This window comes from Gobius niger (assembly GCF_951799975.1).
Source record: "Gobius niger genome assembly, chromosome: 17".
NCBI classification, from domain to species: Eukaryota; Metazoa; Chordata; class Actinopteri; order Gobiiformes; family Gobiidae; genus Gobius; species Gobius niger.
Window position 1 is genome coordinate 8781506 of NC_136868.1, and position 19677 is coordinate 8801182.

At 41.7% G+C, this 19677-nt stretch overlaps 1 protein-coding gene across 1 annotated transcript in view; it reads left to right on the top strand.

The window, feature by feature from the left end:
* The window catches only part of kif1aa (kinesin family member 1Aa), a 73076-nt gene that overhangs the window by 22031 nt on the left and 31368 nt on the right, over nt 1-19677 (top strand). The window contains exons 6-25 of the mRNA XM_079575030.1: nt 143-254; nt 497-574; nt 655-720; nt 810-827; nt 904-982; nt 1926-2004; nt 2796-2938; nt 3736-3774; nt 7393-7571; nt 8878-8957; nt 9090-9165; nt 9802-9881; nt 11047-11153; nt 11255-11335; nt 11952-12132; nt 17046-17118; nt 17349-17439; nt 17519-17667; nt 17752-17930; nt 19468-19605. Of these exons, the coding sequence (XP_079431156.1) occupies nt 143-254; nt 497-574; nt 655-720; nt 810-827; nt 904-982; nt 1926-2004; nt 2796-2938; nt 3736-3774; nt 7393-7571; nt 8878-8957; nt 9090-9165; nt 9802-9881; nt 11047-11153; nt 11255-11335; nt 11952-12132; nt 17046-17118; nt 17349-17439; nt 17519-17667; nt 17752-17930; nt 19468-19605 (2028 nt within the window). The remainder of the gene's footprint in view (nt 1-142; nt 255-496; nt 575-654; nt 721-809; nt 828-903; nt 983-1925; nt 2005-2795; nt 2939-3735; nt 3775-7392; nt 7572-8877; nt 8958-9089; nt 9166-9801; nt 9882-11046; nt 11154-11254; nt 11336-11951; nt 12133-17045; nt 17119-17348; nt 17440-17518; nt 17668-17751; nt 17931-19467; nt 19606-19677) is intronic.

Genomic DNA, 19677 nt, shown 5'->3' on the forward strand with positions numbered 1-19677 from the left:
TCTGCATAGTCCCTTTAAAATAGAAACCCCATAATAATCTTAATGGCAGATTATTTAGTTTCCCTTTATCTCCATTTTAAACTGTGGTCTCTTTGAAATCCTATAACATCATATGAACACTGTATTGTGTTGTTAATTGCAGGACAGTAGCGGCCACAAACATGAATGAAACCAGCAGCCGCTCGCACGCCGTCTTCAACATCATCTTCACGCAGAGACGGCACGACGCGGACTCCGACAATGTGACTGAAAAGGTAAAGGGGTTTAGGTTTTCGAGTTTTTGCTAAAGTTGTTAAAGTCACAGTGGCTGACAAAATCTGAAGGCTGGAAGAATCTTTGGGAGCAGCAGTTCCCATACAATCCCTACTATCATTACCTGCGCTGGCTGCGTTTCGTTGCTAAATGCTTTTTAATTAAATCTCTGCTGCGTGATTGAAGATATTCCCTAATCTCTTCATATTTTGGAGATTAATTATTTGATGGCATTGTTTTTCAGGTCAGTAAAATCAGTTTGGTGGATTTGGCCGGCAGCGAGAGAGCGGACTCTACAGGAGCCAAAGGGACCAGGCTGAAAGTACGTTTTCTTCTAAATTACACTGAAATGAAGGTATTATTGCAGTGAATTGTAATTATGTTTTCATTACATTCATACAGGAAGGAGCTAATATCAACAAATCTCTCACCACATTGGGAAAAGTCATCTCAGCGCTGGCAGAAGTGGTAAAGCCTTTGCTCTTAAAAAATAATACAAAATTCAAGTTCCCGTACACATGTTACATAATTTAAATCTACTCTACTTTTATTTTTAGGACTCGGGGGGAAATAAGGTAAGACCAGTCCATTCCATTTTCTCATAGATGTGTAAACTTCACATGGCATTTTAACATTTCTCGGTCTTTGCAGAATAAAAAGAAGAAGAAAGTCGAAAGCTTCATCCCGTACAGAGATTCGGTCCTAACATGGCTGCTCAGAGAAAACCTGGGTAATTATGCTCTTGTTAATGTAGATGTTTGTAAGTGGCAGTGATGAGAGCAAGGAGTTTGTGTGTTCAGTTTTATGCCTGCGTTCCCTCCCTGTGTTATTGTTTTCTTCTGCAGTCCGAACAATTCAAAGACATGTTTGTGTAAAATGTTAAATTGGTGATTGTAGATTGCACCAGGGCTGGATGATATGGCGAAAAATGTTATCACATATATGAAAATAAATACATGTAGCTGATTCATGAACTTAGACATATCTTTTATCAGCTCAGAAAATAGCAAATGCTGTCTTAATGTTTTATTTAGCACACAAAACTCGTCCAAACTCCAAAACTTGGTGCTATTTCTGCCAAAGAAATGGCTCTAAACCTGACGATTATTGAGATTGACCAAAACAGATATTACAAGTACATTTCGATTAATTGCCCAGCTATAGCTATAGCTATGTTTGTTTGCCATGTTTATGTCCCATATAGCAGCGATTTGATGAATACATTCATAACCTATTAAACGAATTGAGAGTGGTGATACTTAATAGCTCTTAAGTGAAAGTACAGGTACGTGGCAAAAAAGTTCCTGTAAAAGTACACACTTAAATGCATATTACAGTTATCTCAAGGAGCTGCTTAAGTACTGTAACAAAGTGAGTACCTTTAGACCATACTGTGTAACATTTTAGCCAGTAAAAAAGAATGAACTACAAGCCTGAGTGTAATTAAAGTCTTAAAAAACAAGCTACGTCTTTATTGTAGGGGGGCTCGCCTCTCCTGAGATCTGACTTATAATTTTTCTCCATGGAGATGTTGGAGGCACTTAAAAATACTTCAGGCGCATATAATTTCTTATTTTTTGAGCCAAACAGTTTCATTGATCTTGTGACGTAGTGTCCGCAGTGTGGCTTCAATTTCTTCACCCCTGTTAACCAAGCATATTGTCTCCATTCAGGTGGGAATTCCCGTACGGCGATGGTGGCCGCTCTGAGTCCCGCCGATATCAACTACGACGAGACCCTCAGCACTCTCAGGTAAAAAAACAAACTCCATATTTCTCTCCTTCTGAAAAGCCTGTTACCGTAACGTGTGCGCCAACGACAGCGTTATGTAACGAGACAACTTGGAGGGAATGCTCAAAATCACACTTCAAACACTCTCCTCCAGCTGCTGCAGACTGTGTGGGCGTACGAGACTGAGCCAGCTGCGGTGATCAGAAGAAAAACACTTGAGCTCATTTGAATATAGCAGTAACAATATGCCCAGTGGTGTTTATGTAATACTCCATCGCTAGGTTGAAGTGAGGTGGAGTGCATACATTTAGGGAAAGTTTTAGCTTGACAAAACCTGATAGTTGGCATCAAAAGCAGATGTTTCTTGTCTGAGGATGTATAGGAGCACATACAGGCTGCGTTCAGACTGCAGATTGTTATGCTCAATTCTGAAAATGTGTCACCGTTAAAGTGCGAAGCCAAGAGAGTCAGTACATTTACAACCTCGTAATTTTGAGAATCAAAGCGAGACAGTTTTTTGGCTGGCTCTGAGGCAGTGGCAAAGACATCTGTAATGAGGAAAGTGTCAGTGTGGAGTCCAGCTATTGGATACTCATTCATAATTTCGAATGACAAGGAGAACATGTTTTGCTTTGGATTTGAGTCGCATTGGGCAGCAGGGAGAACGTAGCCTTAGAGGTTTTTGAGGTAAACGAAGAGGGATCCGATGGAGATTGTTTGGACAAGTGCAGAGGAGAGATGCAGAATGTTATGGGGAGAAGGATGCTGACGTAAGAACTGCCCGTGTCCTCACTCTCTCATACCTAACACAGGTACGCGGACCGAGCCAAACAGATCCGCTGTAACGCCGTCATCAACGAGGACCCGAACAACCGCCTGGTGCGAGAGCTGAAGGAGGAAGTGTCCCGCCTCAAAGACTTGCTGTACGCTCAGGGCCTGGGAGACATCATCGAGAGTAAGAAAACATTCATTAAACCCTCCTCTGTCAGCAGCAGTTAGAGCACTTACGGAATTAAGTACATCGTCTTCTGTGGAAGGGCCTGGAAAAGTGTCTTCCCATCATTCTATATTCTAAACATTTACTAACTAGAACAATGACAAGCCACTATTTATTGATATGGTAATACTTTATTTTAAATATCTATCTATCTATCTATCTATCTATCTATCTATCTATCTATCTATCTATCTATCTATCTATCTATCTATCTATCTATCTATCTATCTATCTATCTATCTATCTATCTATCTATCTATCTATCTATCTATTATTATCTAACATGGCTGTAAAATAGAGCAAAATATCTTTATTGTCTCCCTTTAACAGGGATGGCAGACATTTGTCTTTGGCTTGCTCATTTCCACACAAACAGCAGCACATGCATGCAGCTTATAATATAACACATAGCATGTAAATTCCTAAATTCATTCCGGTTTAATAATGTATACGTTTATTCCATGGATTTGTTAGTCCCACGTTAAGACCGAAGCTTTTACTTATGTAATTTTGTATCTTGGTTGACTCATTGCCAACCTCAATAGTTTTTATATTAGAAACGCAACCTATTTTTAATCACTATCTTTCTGGATCTACCCACTGCTGACCATTTTTTAAATAGAAAAAACCTCCCACACTCGGTCTAGTAAACTCGCCGAGCACAAAGGAGGCCTGTTCCATGACATTTATTGGCATCTCAATGTCTCTGTCTGTCTTCCTTCCCTCTCAATCTCTTTGTCTCTTCACTCTTCCAGCGTTTCGAGGCTCTGGTGCTGACCTGGAGGGTTTGAAACGTGTGTTTATCCGCCTCTTTCTCTGCTTCGCGCTTGTGGCAATTTCTGTGTTATGAGCTTTTTGTCGCAGCAAATTGTTTTATCTTCTCTGCAGCAGCACGACGCCAAAAAACCTAATAGAAACGTGATATTGGCTCTTGTTATAAAGTATAGACTTACTCCATATGCAAAGCCCAAATCAGACAACTTTATTTGTTCAGTAGAAAGCTGGAATAATGCGATAAAGTCCGGGCGTGACTTTAAAGATAAGACTCATGGGTTTTGAATCTTCAGTATTTCTGTATAATAGTCGGGTTTATCCTGATTTAAATTTCTGACATGGATAGAAATAGGGCAGAATAATGAGGGTGGAAAAAAAATACTATTACAATTAACATTCTAAACCATTTCAACTCAGTGCGTTACATGAAATCCATCAAATTAAATAAAAAATAAGGCTTGAAGTGCATATGGCAGGTTTAATGCTTTTGAAAATACAACTTATTTGGAAGGATAACATCTGTTGTAAGTAATAATTATCATTTTAGTTCAGTGAAGCAGCAATTTTGATAAAGAAATAAAATGTTGGGCCGAAAAGTTGTTTATATTTAATTTTTTTAAGCTGCTGACAGGAAGTGACATAGATAGAGGTAAAGTTTGACTCATTTCCCATTGACATGACATGGTCGGCACGGCAACGGTTTCAAATTGTTTGCCTCTACTTCCTGTCAGTGTCCAATAAGAAAGTAAAACAATAAATATCACACAAAATGTTTGACTAAAGAAAGTTAGGTAACATTTTTAGCAAAATCTTAACCTTTTCACTCTGACCTGAACACAGTTTGGCTTTACCCAAATCTAAAAGCTTCTTGGAAAAAAAGTGACAAAGTAGCAACAAAAATGAGACGAATATGAGGATGAAAATGCAACAAAAATGTGACAAAAATGTGACAAAAACGTGACAAAAACGTGACGACAAAGTGACAAAAATGGTGCCACAAAAGAGTAACAGAAAAGTGACAAAAATGTGTGGCGACAAAGCAACAAAAACGCCACAAAAGAGCAACAGAAAAGATACAAAAACGCAACAAACAAGCAATGAAAAATTGACGAATATGTAACAAAAAAGCATCGAAAAGAAATGCCTAAAAAAGTTGCAACAACACAAGGAAAAAGATGAGTTTAAATCAATTTTGCTGATGAGGCGTGAGCCTTTTAGATTAAGGCAAAGCTGGACTGAAGAAAATGCCCTTGGTTAAGGTGGGGGTTAAGAGGTTAAATATAGTTGTGTTAACTGTGTTTTAGCAGAAAATGTGTTTAATGTCTCATATGCACTTTATAGATTAAAATAAGTCCCAAAACAAAAATTGGAAATTGTGGCTAAAATTGTACTTTGGCACATGAAGTTTAAGTTGCCAAGGAAAAAATCTATAGGAAATCAATAGGAAGTGGTTTTACGATTTATTTATTTGATTTATTTCCTTTACAATGTTGGCCTGAAAGTGCTTAGGGTGCACTTAAAGTGACAGGGAAGAGGATACAAAACCAACACATATGTACAGGGAATTCAAATCATTAATTTAACAAAACACATTAGTTATTAAAACATCCAGAGAGGGAGATCAGGCATGCGGTTTTGGGGCTTCTTGCAATAAGGATATAACGATAATTCAATTTGTAATATGTTGTCATTGCTCCTTTAAAATACTTTCTGCTACAACCTGGTGCTGCAGAGACAGGCAAAGCTTTGGCACTGAAATGACAACTCCATATTTATAATCCATTTAAATGTGTTGCCTGCTCTGTTTGGCTTTAGCACCCCCTGTTGGCGAGCACATGAACACGCGGCGATGACGCAGCCTTTAGTCACTGGAGGCCCAGAGTGATCACTTGCATGTTATTGTCCGTTTGAGGTCTCATTGTGCGCGTTACGTTTTTACTGCTCTCCTGTAACCTATGAGTTCATTTACGGCTCGGAGACGGCTGTAAAACTGGATCCCTCTTGACAGGCAGCGGCCCGTACGAGATAGATGTCCGTGATAGGATATTGCACATTTTATTGCGCTGTGTTGCCATGGCAGCAGCTCCTGGTTTGATCAAGTGGCTTTTAAGGTGTCAAGGCAAGAGCGACCGGAGACATGAGGGAGACTTTGTATTGTGTAGTTACTGTACGTGCAATGGAGAAGCTTCGGGACCTCTTCCATCTGTCATGGCACGTAATGAATGACATAATAATTCATTTCAATGCAGAATAAAAATCAAAATGCAGCTTGAACCCATAACATCAGTATACAGCATTTCCTCATTGTTCTGTTGATTCATGCAATGATCATCTGCCCAAGTGTTGGTAAAAGTCCTTGGAATAGTGTCGTTGGAATAATGACTAATACTTAGGGTTAGGTTTAGGGTTAGGAATGGCAAAGGTTTTGTTCAGTAAGTTGTGTTTCACTCACACAGATCATACATATAGTTTTAGAAACTAGAAGGTCTTGGCTTTGAAATGAGGTATGACATTTGCAAACAGGCTTTAAGCTCACCAGTCAATACGTTTTTGGATATGCATAATTGCTGACTCTGATCCTAACCCTAAATTAGATACAGGTCTGGATTATTCGTCCATATATGGTCATTTTTTTTAAAACAGTTAAGGGACAAAACAATTTGGAGAAAATTTTTAACTTTCTCTAATTATTCAAAAACTACTTAAACAAATGCTGAATTGTGAATATAGTTTTCTACTAAATAAAGATACAAAGACATGGAGAGGAGAAAAGTGGTTCAACGTCCATAAATACTGAGAATGCTAACATGGTGCTTCATGTTAGCATCGTGCTAATGCTAATGCAAGACTTGACTTTAGACTTGACTTTATTTTGTATGTGATAGATATGTTTATATTTTGTCAGAAAATGGCTAAAAAGAGTGAAAAATTGTGTTTCCCAAAAGATTCTATTTTCCCCCACGGCGAGGCCACGCCCCCTTCTATGACGTCTGTATCTATGGTAGATAACGGGTTTAAACGTGAAGAAGAAATGTACTTCATTGCACTTTTAAACTGAATTGATCAGACTAATCTAGCTCTAGGTTCACTGTTAAAAATGGCTTAAAATTTAAAGGAATAGGCCACTGTTTTTCCATACTGAGATTATGTTCTTAGCTTAGCCTAGATAAGTTGTTTTGTAGCTATCTGGTCTTTGTGTGTGCGCTCAGTCACAGAAATAAACCAAAGACATATCTCAGTATGTACAGTAAAAATGGTGGCCTATTCCTTTAATAGACGGCTGTGCAGAGTCATGCATCTAAATCTATTATCATGAATGTTTCCGCGTATGACCTTTTGCCCGTCATCTGCATTTTGCTAAACTGGATGGCATTGTTTGTGTCGTTTGAGTTGGTTCTCTTTGTGCCTGGCTTTGTGCTGATGCCGCCCGAGCTCGTTTCCACAAAGATCAAATTTCACACCGTCAATTGGATTTGTTTCAAGACACATCTCTTGTTTCTCTCTTTCTCCTTTTCCTTTAACTCCTTAATCTTCTATACTTCTTTTTGATTTATTCTTCCTATCCCATCATCATCACTTCCTTGTGTGTGGACCCCCCACTATCTCCTGTGACTTGCGCCCGTGTCCCGCTCTGACAGACGTGTCCGATTTCAAGAACAATAACAATAAGGGCCTTTCCACAGTGACCAATGCCATGACCGGGATGAGCCCGTCCCCCTCGCTCTCGGCTCTGTCCAGTCGAGCCGGGTCCATCGCCAGCCTCCACGACCGCATCATGTTCAGCCCCGGCAGCGAGGAGGCCATCGAGAGGCTCAAGGTACCACGGGACAAAGGACCAGCTAAGGAATTCATGGCACCATTTTAAAGAGCCTCTTGCATTGCATTTCACATTCTTTGAGGTCAAAACACAAGCAATATTGAAAGATCAGGAGATTAATGTCCCTGCACTGTATGAAGCACTGCTTACTCAAGCCAAACAAAGCTTTTTCCAGTGTTAATTTCATCGACTAGATTACAGGAGCTCGTCATATAATTAGAATGTAATGGAAAAAGTGCATTTACTTCTGTTATCCAACTTAAACTGTGAAACTAATATATGATAGACTCATTACATACAAAGTGAGATATGTAGCCTTTATATGTTATCATTTATAATTATGGCTCAGCTTGTAAAATCCCCAAATTAAAAATCTCAGACTGTAAGCCATAATGATCAACATTATAACAAAGGTCATATGTCACTTTGCATGTCATGAGTCTATATCATATATTAGTACCTGTATTTTGGCATAATTTTATATAAAATATGACTAAATAAAAATGAAAAGCAGAGACTAAGACTCGTACAAACTTCCAGTGACTGTTTGAAAGAGCCTCATGTCATTTTCACTTCCACTGTCAAAGGAAAAGCTCTGAGCTTTGTTCATGAGGAGAACAAACATGAAGCAGAGGACCTTGATTAGATGCAATTTTAGTGGACTAAAATTGAAGAAAATGATTTGATTAAATCGTTGACTAAAACTAAATTAAAATATGTTACCACTGGCTTTTACATTGCAACACTCATCTGTCACCTCTGGGCTCTAGAAGTGAAAATCCCATTTAAAATCCCATAGACTTTCCTGTAAAGTGTGTAAAGGCACAACTGAGGCTAATATCCAGTTTGTTGTAACATTTATGTCCATGAGTTACTGCAGAGTTGATTAGATTCAGTCTTGCTCAACTATTTTATATTATTCAATTAGTCAATGGGACTTTTGAATGGGAAATTTACTTTCTCATTAGAAAGAACTGACTGGGAAACACAGATTGAATCGAGATTGATTTGTGGAAGCCCCAATGACATAGAATTTACAACCTTGCATTAGTTAACTCAAGGAAGCATCTGTCGTTTAGTCACGCACCAGGCACCTCCTTTTATGCCGTAAAAAATAATGTAGAAAGTTCATTCATGGCCCATATGTACAGTATAGTTTCACTGTGACAGATATGTTTGCCTCTTCTTATGCCATCCCCCCCAAAAAAGTGTAAAACCAGGAAAAACTAGTTGTTGTTTTGGATCGTTTGATTGTTTTCGCACATGTTTTGAGCCTGATATTTTAAAACTTGTATTTTCTTGTCAGGAAACAGAGAAAATCATTGCCGAGCTCAATGAGACCTGGGAGGAGAAGCTTCGCAGAACAGAGGCCATCAGAATGGAGCGGTAGTATCTCCTAATAACTTTACACATTTTGTCAAGTATAGGATTGCCCCTCATGATGAAGCATAAAGGATATTTGATTATTTCACATATAAAAACTGCTGTGTCATTTTAATTATCTTTCCTTCGGCACAGAGAGGCGTTGCTGGCAGAAATGGGCGTGGCGATGCGAGAAGATGGTGGAACCCTTGGAGTGTTTTCCCCTAAAAAGGTGAGAGTGGTGTCATTTCTAAACCTGACACATTTCACGGTTTTGCACAGTCTGCATTTATATTGTTTTTTTTTTTGTTTTTTTTATTAATTTCACCCAAAGCCGTCGGATAGTTGTAGAAAGCCCGAGCCTGTGTTCATCGACACAGTTGGGCTGTTTTCTCCCAACGAGGTTTGTGGTTCTGAAGTGCTGTGCCTCTTCTGGGAAACATTCATCTGCGGCTTTTCCTGATTAAACTAAGAGTCTCTGGGTGCGCTTACAATTACAGCCGTTAAAGGGAATATTAATCTTTCAGTTCTCCGCATCTCTTTCTGTTTCTTTACCTAGAATGGCCTACTTCAGTCATCCAAGGCTCTGTTGGAGACTTTCACAGATTTGATGTTTGTTTTTCCCTGTAGCGACTTAAGCATCTCCCTGACTTTAAACGCTCTGACGCAGCGGGAGTGGAGGAGATGCATGGTTTTATAATTATCGGCAATCGTTTGATGTTTCTTTCCTTTGAGAGATGACTTTTCTTGTGCACTGAAGTGCGGGGCAGGCATATGTTATCTCACACATAACATATGGATATTTCAAAATGTCGGTTAGGCACATATTACTTCTGGTTATTGAACATGTTCATGTGTTTCCCTCCAGACTCCTCATTTGGTGAATCTCAATGAAGACCCTTTGATGTCTGAATGCCTGCTGTACTACATAAAAGATGGAACTACCAGGTGAGAAGGATTGTTAGACTAATTTTACATACTTCTTTTGCATCATAAAAGCAGTGATTCCGTTAAAAAAATATTAAAAAGCTGGATATTACACTGAAAATGCTGAAGGAAACACGTTCTAGGCATGTTTTTAAGGATGGGCCAAATGCAGAGGACAGTTAAGGCTACATATATATAAAAAAAAGAAAGTTAGTGTAGTGTCGATTATGATAATAATATTAATACAAATAATAATAATAATGCATCGTTTTTATATAGCGCTTTTCTGGACACTCAAAGATGCTTTACATTGCACTATTCCTTCACTCCATACTCGGTGGTGGTAAGTTACTATCGTAGCCACAGCTGCCCTGGGGTAGACTGACGGAAGCGAGGCAACCAGTCTGCGCCATTGGCCCCCAAACGGTTTCCCATCCAAGTCCTGCCAGGCCCTTCCCTGCTTAGCTTCCAAGGTCTGACGGGATTGGGCAGAGCAAAGGCGGTATGGTAAAATCTTAAGGCCCTGTCCATATGAAGTCAAGCTGAGGACCAGACGCAAAGATATTTTGTCAATCCAGTGTATCGTCCATACGAGCCCGGCGTTTGGGGGGTCTGTAAACGAACATTTTCCACTAGGTCCCAGAGTGGAAAGATCTCAAAAAGCCGTTTACGTGGCCGTGTTGTTTCGACGTTTGCGTAACTTTTACTAAAACGATGACATCACAGCACCAGAGTGGTGTCTGTTATCCATAATCTACTGACCTTATAATGAGTTTTGCTCATGGATCTATGATGGTTTTACTCCGCTCCTCTTTGCTCCACTGCAGTCCACAAGCCACAGGTGACCGCCTCACACAGGCCTGGAAGGTGAATTGTGCCGTTTTCACAGACCTGAGTCGACCCATGTGGACGCACACATTTACTCAGCTGGCTTCGTGCTTACAAAGAAAGTTTCTGAAAATATAAGCATTTTGTCTTCGTGTGGATAAAGCCTAAGTCAGCAGTTCCCAAAGTGGGGTCTGTATATTATATATATAGTATATTATAGTATATTATAATTGGGGGGCCTCCAAGAGATTTTCGGATTGGTAAAGGGTCCGCGATGTTCTGGACTTTGTGAATGGCTGGCCTACATTTTCTACGCATTACACTTGCATTTTGTAATTTCTTCCTCTTTTTTCACCAGAGTTGGGCGTGACGATGCCAGCAGTCGTCAGGACATAGTTCTCAGCGGACACTTCATCAAAGATGAGCACTGCACCTTCACCAGCTCATCAGACGCCACTGGAGAGAGTGAGATAAGCCTTCCCTGTGCTGCACTGTGGCACACAATGGCCCTCATGTTTACAGACAGGAAATTAAGCTTTTATTGCTGTCTGTCTGTGTCTGTGCAGCTGTGATACTGGAGCCCTGCGAAGGAGCAGAGATCTACGTGAACGGGAAGAGAGTGAGCGAGGCCACTGTGCTCAGATCAGGTCAGGAACAGTCACTGATAAACAAGGGCATGCTAAAGTTGTATATCTTGTAGGATGTAGTTAAGGTCAGGGCTATTATATTCTTGCTGGTGAAAATTAACCAGGAAAAAAAACATTAGCTCAGAGATGTCAATCTCCTGTTTAAAATGTTGATGAAGAGGACGGACATTTTTTTATCTGCTGCTGATTGGATCAAGAGCAATCTATTTTATCTAATCAGACACAGACACATCCGAGGCATGAACTGTTCACCCTCCTACCTTCCGGAAGAAGCTACAGGAGCCTGAAGAGCAGGACTAACAGACTCAAAAACATAATTTCCCCGTGCCTTAAGAACTGCTTCGGCCTATTACTGAGTATTGACTAGGACTGTACTATAATGGGCTGACTATTGTTAAGTATTCACAGCTGTACAACAACATTCAAACCCAAATGTTGTTGTACAGCTGTGGAATGACAATGCAGCTCATCCCCTAAATAAATACTATTCCATTCCACTTTCAAGCATAAATTTATGATACCTCATAAATGTGCAATATACAACTCCAGTATCCACAGCCTAATCTTTAACCTATCAATAAAACATGCATAACTTTTCTTCCATGATTCCTCACAGGTAACCGCATCATTCTCGGTAAGAGCCACGTTTTCCGGTTCAACCACCCGGTGCAGGCGCGGGCCGAGCGGGAGCGGACGCCCTGCGCTGAGACCCCCTCAGAGCCAGTGGACTGGGCCTTCGCTCAGAGGGAGCTCCTGGACAAACAGGGCATCGACATGAAGCTCGAGATGGAGCAGAGGTGGGGCACGAGCTGTTCTGTACAGTTCATTTAGTCACTTCTGAGTACCCATGTGCTTTGTGTTTGCTTTATTGTCACATTTTAATCCCAGGAATCCCAGAATCTAAAATCTCAAAAGGCCTATAAGTTTCTTTAATACTTTTAAACCAACTATGGACATCACCTAAATGTGGTCTAATGGGTTGACAACACCCCAGAACTTCTTGTTCACCTACAATGAGCGATATTTGATGGCTAATGCTAAAGGCTATAGGGAAAATATCAACGGCTGCAGCCTTCGAGGACCGGGGCCGATGAAGGCTCCTTCTCCATGCGGATTGTGTGGACCAAAAAATCAAAGTTGAAATGGGACAGGTCTAGCCCACGGAGCCCTCTTGTCACCTAGCAACTGTGTCTCGATGCCAATGCTAACGCTACGCATGGTTAGCGCATTGCTAACAGACAGCTAACACCAATGATTAAACTGTAGCCTACTCAATGCATAGGCTACACCTGAACCATCCTTTGTTTCGAGCGATCTAATAATAATAATAATTAAAGCCGCAAGCGGCATTTAGAGGCCCTCGCGAGCAGCGTTGGCCGGTTGGCGCACGCCGTCGCACGCCACCGCAACAACCGGGAGAAGCTGCCGCGCCCAACGCTGTTAAAATGACGCTACCACCCTCGGTCGAGGTTATGAAAGAGCAAAGGCAAGAAACGGCGCCTTCGGCGCCAGATCACGCGATATTTCCCAAAATGGCCGACTTTGTGTGGGTTGCCTAGCAACCACGTAATGTACTTTTTCGTTCGGACAGTCACGACGGACGTGTGTACCAATTTTGGTTTGGCTACGCCAAACTTTATTTCGGGCCGTTGCCATGGCAACACGGTGGGAAAATGGGCGTGGCCATAATTTACTTTTTGATCGGGGTCACGTGACGGATGTCTGTGCCAAATTTTGTTTGTCTACGACAAAGTTTACTTTTTTTCCCCATACATTTTTATTCGGTGCTCTGCAGGGGGCGCTATCGCGCCCATTTTCAAAATTCCCATATCAAAACATCCGGGGCCGACGACTCGACCAACGATTCAAGTTTCACTAAAATCGGCCACAGTATGTGCGAGTTATGACTCTTCGAAGGCGACGGCGAACGGCAAAAACGAACGCCAAATTCATGGCGTTGCCATGACAAAACCGGAAATCCTATTAGAAAGTTTTTAATAACTTTTAATGCCCCACATTTGTAGATGATCTGGAGCGACCGGGGAGTCGCTGCGTTCAACGCCCTAGGACGAGTTCGTTCAAATGCGAGGGCACGAAAAGGCGCCTTTGGCGCCAGGTCGCTCTTCTGGCCAAGATGGCTGCCATACAGATGGTTGCCTAGCAACCGCGTAATATCTTTTTTTTCTTGGTTCCATGTGACAAATCACTGTGCCGAATTTTTATCGTCTACGACGAACTTACGTTTTTGGGTTTCTCTATAGGCGCAATGTAATCCTGATTTCCAGGGGGCGCTGACGCACCATCTTTTTGAATTTTGAAATTTGGGAATAGCAAATTTTGAACCATTAACATTTTTGAATTTTGTGCCAAAAATCAGGACTTTTCGTCAGAGGGAAAAGGCACTTTGTGGGGGGAGAGGAAAAATAATAATAATAATAAGAAAAACCCTTACAATAACAATATAGCGCCGCCTCCGGCGGCCCATCTTTATATCGTCGGAAAGGTCTCACGTCCAGTAACCCACCCGTGAGGTTCATTGTCAAATACGAGCGCGTTGCGCTCGTATTTTACCACTTCTTTGTCAATATTTCTTAATGCGTTTTTTTTTCAGATTTTTTTGCGAGCAACTACAAATATGCCGCTTTCGCGGCAAACACCTATATCATTGGATAGGCCTTAATGCCCTGAGTCACTCTAGTAGTGTTTTGGGCATTGGGGAGTGGCCATGGTCGATGACGAGCGCGTTGCGCTCGTCATCGACTACTTTCTTGTCAATGTTGCGCCTTCACTGGATTTTTTCATGCGAGCAGTTACAAATGTGCCGCTTTCGCGGCACAAGCCTATTTCACCGGACAGGGCGTGGTGCCGGGAGTCCCCCCTATTACTGTCTAATGCATGGGGAGCGCTCCGCGCTCTGTTTCTTGAGCGCTGCGCGCTCTTTTCGGGACGTGCGCTACGCGCACGTCTTTCTTCAGTGCGCTCTGCGCACTGCCGTACAATTACAATAGGCCCGAGCCCTGCCAGGCCGCTCGGGCCTAATAATACCTTTAATTTGTAAAGCACTTTACATGGAATCTCAAAGTGCTACAGCACAAGTAAAAACTGACAATAATAAAATAATAAAAGCATAATAAAAGCACACAACAGTTGAGGATAAAAATGTTAAAAAGGGTACAGAAAAGTCTTGAGTCCTCTTCTGAAAGTCTCCAGAGACTGTGGGGCCCTCAGGTGTGGTGGTAGGGCGTTCCACAGTTTAGGAGCAGCCACCTGGAACGCTCTGTCACCCATTGTCCGGAGCTTTGTTCTGGGGACGGAGAGAAGGTTGGTGTCTGTGGACCTGAGTGTTCTGGTTATGGGCGGAGGGGTGAGGAGTTCGGTGAGATAGTCCGGGGCGTGTCCATGGATGCATTGATAGGTGAGCAGGCAGATTTTGTAGTTGATGCGTTGACCGATCGGGAGCCAGTGGAGGTCACGGAGGGCTGGGGTGATGTGCTGGTGCTTTGGTGTCCTCGTCAGGATCCTGGCCGCGGCGTTCTGAATGATCTCCGTGGAAACGAAGGCCGCATTTGAAGGAGTCCATGAAATAGGACTGCACTAGTCGCTCTGTACATAACTTCAAATCATAACAACACCGCCCAAGAAGCGACTTCCTGTTTCGATCCTGCACGCCAAAATAAAAGCACACAGCTCGTCTCATTGATTAGTTCAGCAGGTGCTTGCAACATTGCAACATTTTTAAATGTGTTTTATCTTTCTGTGAAGCACTTTGGTCCCCCTGGTGTTGCTGTAAAGTGCTATATAAATAAACTTTTGATTGAACATTAGAATATAATTAAATAAACACATTTTAAGTGTTTTGTCTGTTAATAGTTAGGCAGAAAGAAAGTTGAACTAATGAACTGCTGAACTAATGAATACGATGGTGCTTTTATTTTGGTTTGCTGGATCGAAACAGGAAGTCACTTCTTGGGCAGCGTTGTTATGATTTGAAATTATGCACAGAGTCAATTGGGACGCAGCTCATGTGTTTTTATTTATTTATTTTTACATGTTTATTTCTAAGGAGAAAGCATTCTTGTTGTCACAGTTACTGAGACAGGCTTTTAATATTTACATTCAAACACATGAGTCCAGTACAACAACTACTTCACAGTTCGATGACAGCTTTCACATCAAAGGCCATGAAGGGCAAGGTGCTGAAAGAGCAGATGAAGAAGGTCCAAGAAGAGCTCGAGGTGCAGAAAGCCCTTAATGCTGATCTGCAGGAGAAGCTCTCAAAGCAGGTGCAGGAGAAAGCAGTGATCCGTGCAGAGATGGAAGACTTCAGACAAAATACTCAGGCCGAGGAACTTAAACTGGTCCGGCAACGGCAGGAGATCGAACACGAGGCGGACCAGAAGCTCCGGGGACATCAGGAGAGGTTCAAAAGGATTCTGGACAAGGAGAAAGAGAAGCTGAAGAAAACAGAGAAAGAGCTTCAAGACCAGCAAATGAGAGTTTCCCAGATGGAGGAGAAAGTACAAAAAAAGATTCTTATTCCAGAAGAGCTGGCTAACTTTGAGAAGATTGTGAGGAATTTACAAGATGAACAACATGTCGTGCTCCAACAGTTTGTAGAAGCTGGTTATAGACTCAAAACAGCAACAGAGGATCACAAAAGGAGTGAGGAATCGGCATGTGACTCGTACAAGAGGTTGGAGAAAGAAACCGACTTTGTAGTTGAGGAGCTTCGAAGTGTGAAGCAGCAGCTCAAGGCGAAAACCGCGGAGCGAGAGATGTTTGTGCGACGGAGCCAGAGGTTGCCTCTGCTGGAGGGAGCGCACTGTCTGGTGTGTAAACTGAAAGACAAGGCGAGCAAGGAGAGGTCTGCCCTGCTGGAGAAGGTGCAGGACCTGGAGGCGGAAGTGGAGATGATGAGAAACTCACTGCAGAGGCTGGAGCAGCGGATGAGCAGAGGGAGGAGACAAAACATGTCATGGCCGGACATGTCACTGTTGCCTGACAAACAGATCTGACTCTGAAATAAATAAAACAGCATATGTAGTGAGAAATGTTGTCCCTGATTGTTTATTGTATAGAGAGTGTGTAATACAGTTCTGTATCGTAATGCCATATCGCTAGCTAACTGCTGTGATCTGGGATTTGGAGCAATAATAAACCAGTAGAGATTTTAACTGGTAAAATACTGGAGTTATTGTTCACATTAAAGTTGTTCCATGGCTTTTTTTCACCTCTTTTTGGAAAATGTTTGCTAACACCCACAAACACAGTGGATCTCCATGGTAACAGTGAATTTCCCCAAACTCTATATTTAGAGCGCAGAAATTCAAGTAATTCAAAGGGCTTTACAAAAGGATTAGTTTAATTGGATATGACAGGTTACGGTTTTGAAAGTCTTTGTATTTTAGAAAGGATTAGGTACACAGTACAATACAACTGCAAGAGATATTAGCCTGTACAACGGCAATATGACATCTGTCTCAAAACTTCAGGGAGTCAAGGATCATTTTATTATTATATTCATCCAAACACATCCAAAAAGGAATAACAAAAATGTAAAATATGTCTCCATAAAATTAAACTCATTTACCTGCCACCATTTCAATCGACAGGACTGGAATATAAAATGGTGTCATCTGAAGTAGAGCTGTTGGTGAAGTGACTGGTGATGAAGCCCATGAGTAAATGTTTTCTGTGTTTGTGTCGTCAGGCTGCAGGAGCTGGAGGATCAGTATCGCAAAGAGAGGGAGGAGGCAAACAACCTGCTGGAACAACAACGACTGGTATGAGTAAACTCTTATGGGGCTCTACGGGGAGAAAAATGCAAAACACTTTCTCATCTTCAGTAGAGTTCACAATAAAGACGTTTCGGAATAAACCTCAGCTTAACAGATTGCCATGCTGTTCCTCCGAAGTCCAGACGCCTCTCCAGATTGGCTTTGGACCTGTTAAAAAACACCGTACTAATATTGTTTCATAGATAAGTGATTTTATTTATTTTATGAACTACTAGGATTACGAGAGCAAGCTTGAAGCCCTCCAAAAGCAGGTGGACCGCTGCTATCCAGATGTTGCTGAAGAAGAGGAGGAGCCAGAGGAAGAAGGTAATATACACCTAGAACTTCACTGTATATGTAGCAGCTGCAGAATCATTCTAATCCTTGTAATTATTTTGCTTTTTAGTTCAATGGACCGAGAGGGAGAGAGAGCTGGCCGTGTGGAGTTTCCGAAAGTGGAGGTGTTACCAGTTCACTTCTCTGCGTGACCTCCTCTGGGGTAACGCCATTTTCCTGAAGGAGGCCAATGCGATCAGCGTGGAGCTCAAGAAGAAGGTACTGAGGAAAGGGAATGTGTATTTTGTGTGTGTGTGTATTTCAAGCTAATGTAATTGTATGCTTTTGCTTTGTCATCTCCAGGTGCAGTTCCAGTTCGTGCTGCTGACCGACACGCTGTACTCGCCCCTCCCTCCCGACTTCCTGCCCCCGGAGGCGACTAAAGACAGAGAGAAGCAGCAGTTCCCGCGCACCATCGTGGCTGTGGAGGTGCAGGACCAGAAGAACGGAGCCACTCACTACTGGACTCTAGAAAAACTCAGGTAACGACAAAGCGTTAAGGACAAGACATCGATGTAAATTATTAGGCTTGTAAGATTGATCACAATCGAATAAATGGTTAGATTTTCTGAAAGCTTCAATTAAGCCGGTAACTTAATTTCCTCTGGAGATAAGGCAAGGCAAAGGCAAATGTATTTATATAGCACATTTCATGCACAAGGCAACTCCTTGTGCCTCACAGCAACACCAAAAACAGAATAAAAACACAATAACAAATCAATCAATACACTGATAAAAATATATGAAATTACAAATATGCTTTCAGCCTGACCTTAAACATAGTAAGAGTTGAGGCCTGTCACTGAGGCTGTTCCACACTTTTGCTGCGTGAAACTGAAACGCAGCCTCACCGTGTTTAGTAGTGACTTTAGGAACCTCCAGGAGACCCCTCCCTGAGGATCTCAAGGCCCGAAACGGTTCATACTGCTGTACCACGTCAGCTGTATATTTTGGTGCTAGACCATGAAGAGACTTATTAACTACCTGAGATATTTTCAAATCTATTCTCTGAGCGACAGGAAGCCAGTGCAGAGACCGGAGCACTGGACTATTGTGGTCATATTTCCTGGTTCTGGTCAGGACTCGAGCAGCAGCCTTTTGAATATACGACATCCTCATAACCGGCCTGATCATGTGTAACCTGCTATTGCTGTAGTTTAAACCCCACAAACATGTTCAGAAATGCATGTGATGACGATTATTGCATCTGTCTTGTTGTCTTCTCTTAATATTTTATGCTCCTGGAAATTTAAAATTGCACACTCTGAAAAAGATCTAAATTTTTACCCCACAAATATCACACTATCACAATATTTGACACAAAAATGTGATGTTTTTAACATAAATAGCGAGGATTAGGATTAGGATTAGGCATAGGCATAGGTGCAGATTACATTGTGACTTTTTAGATAAGAAAGACTTTAATCAGTCCCTCCAGGATTTTGCAATGTTGCAATGGCGACTATTAATGCAAAATCATTGCAACTTTTCAAAAAGCCCACAACGTTCCTGTAACTAAAGTGAGTTTCTGATCAGTTAAATCCATTTTGTTATATCTGCGTGTAAGAAGTCCAGCACCTCACATGGTTCTGTTTATTAGATGATTCAATAACTACTTGAAATAAAACTTTTTTGTATCCCTAGACTCTCTTTGGGTTTGATTTTGATGTAGAAAAAAATGTTTTTTTACAAAACATCGCAACGTTTGGAAAAATGGCACCAGGCATTTTAGACCACAACAATCAAAATTAGAACAAAACTGCTTACAGTCATAGAGAAGGTGTTAGTGGTTGATAAAGTGACGCTGATAGCAGGTAAAGTTGATAGGTAATGAATATACGAGTAGAAAGGCACTGAGGTTGGAGCTGCCAATAAATAGGAGGCCTAAAGAAATACCCTGATTTATGGATGGAGTTATAGCAGACATGAAGGTGGTTGATTGTGAGGGAAGAGCTCATAAACGCCACTAATTGCCTTCTTTAGAATTTTACAACCTCTTATTGTTGTCTTTTATCGCAGACAAAGGCTTGATTTGATGCGGGACATGTACGACCGCGCCGCCGAGGTGCCCAACAGCTCCACGGAGGACGGTGAAAGCACCATGTCCGGAGGCGACCCCTTTTACGACCGCTTCCCCTGGTTCAGGCTGGTCGGAAGGTAAATGTCATCACTAAAAAGTCATTAGGCTTTTTTATACAGAGGGTCAACAACTCCCCAATGCAACATCAC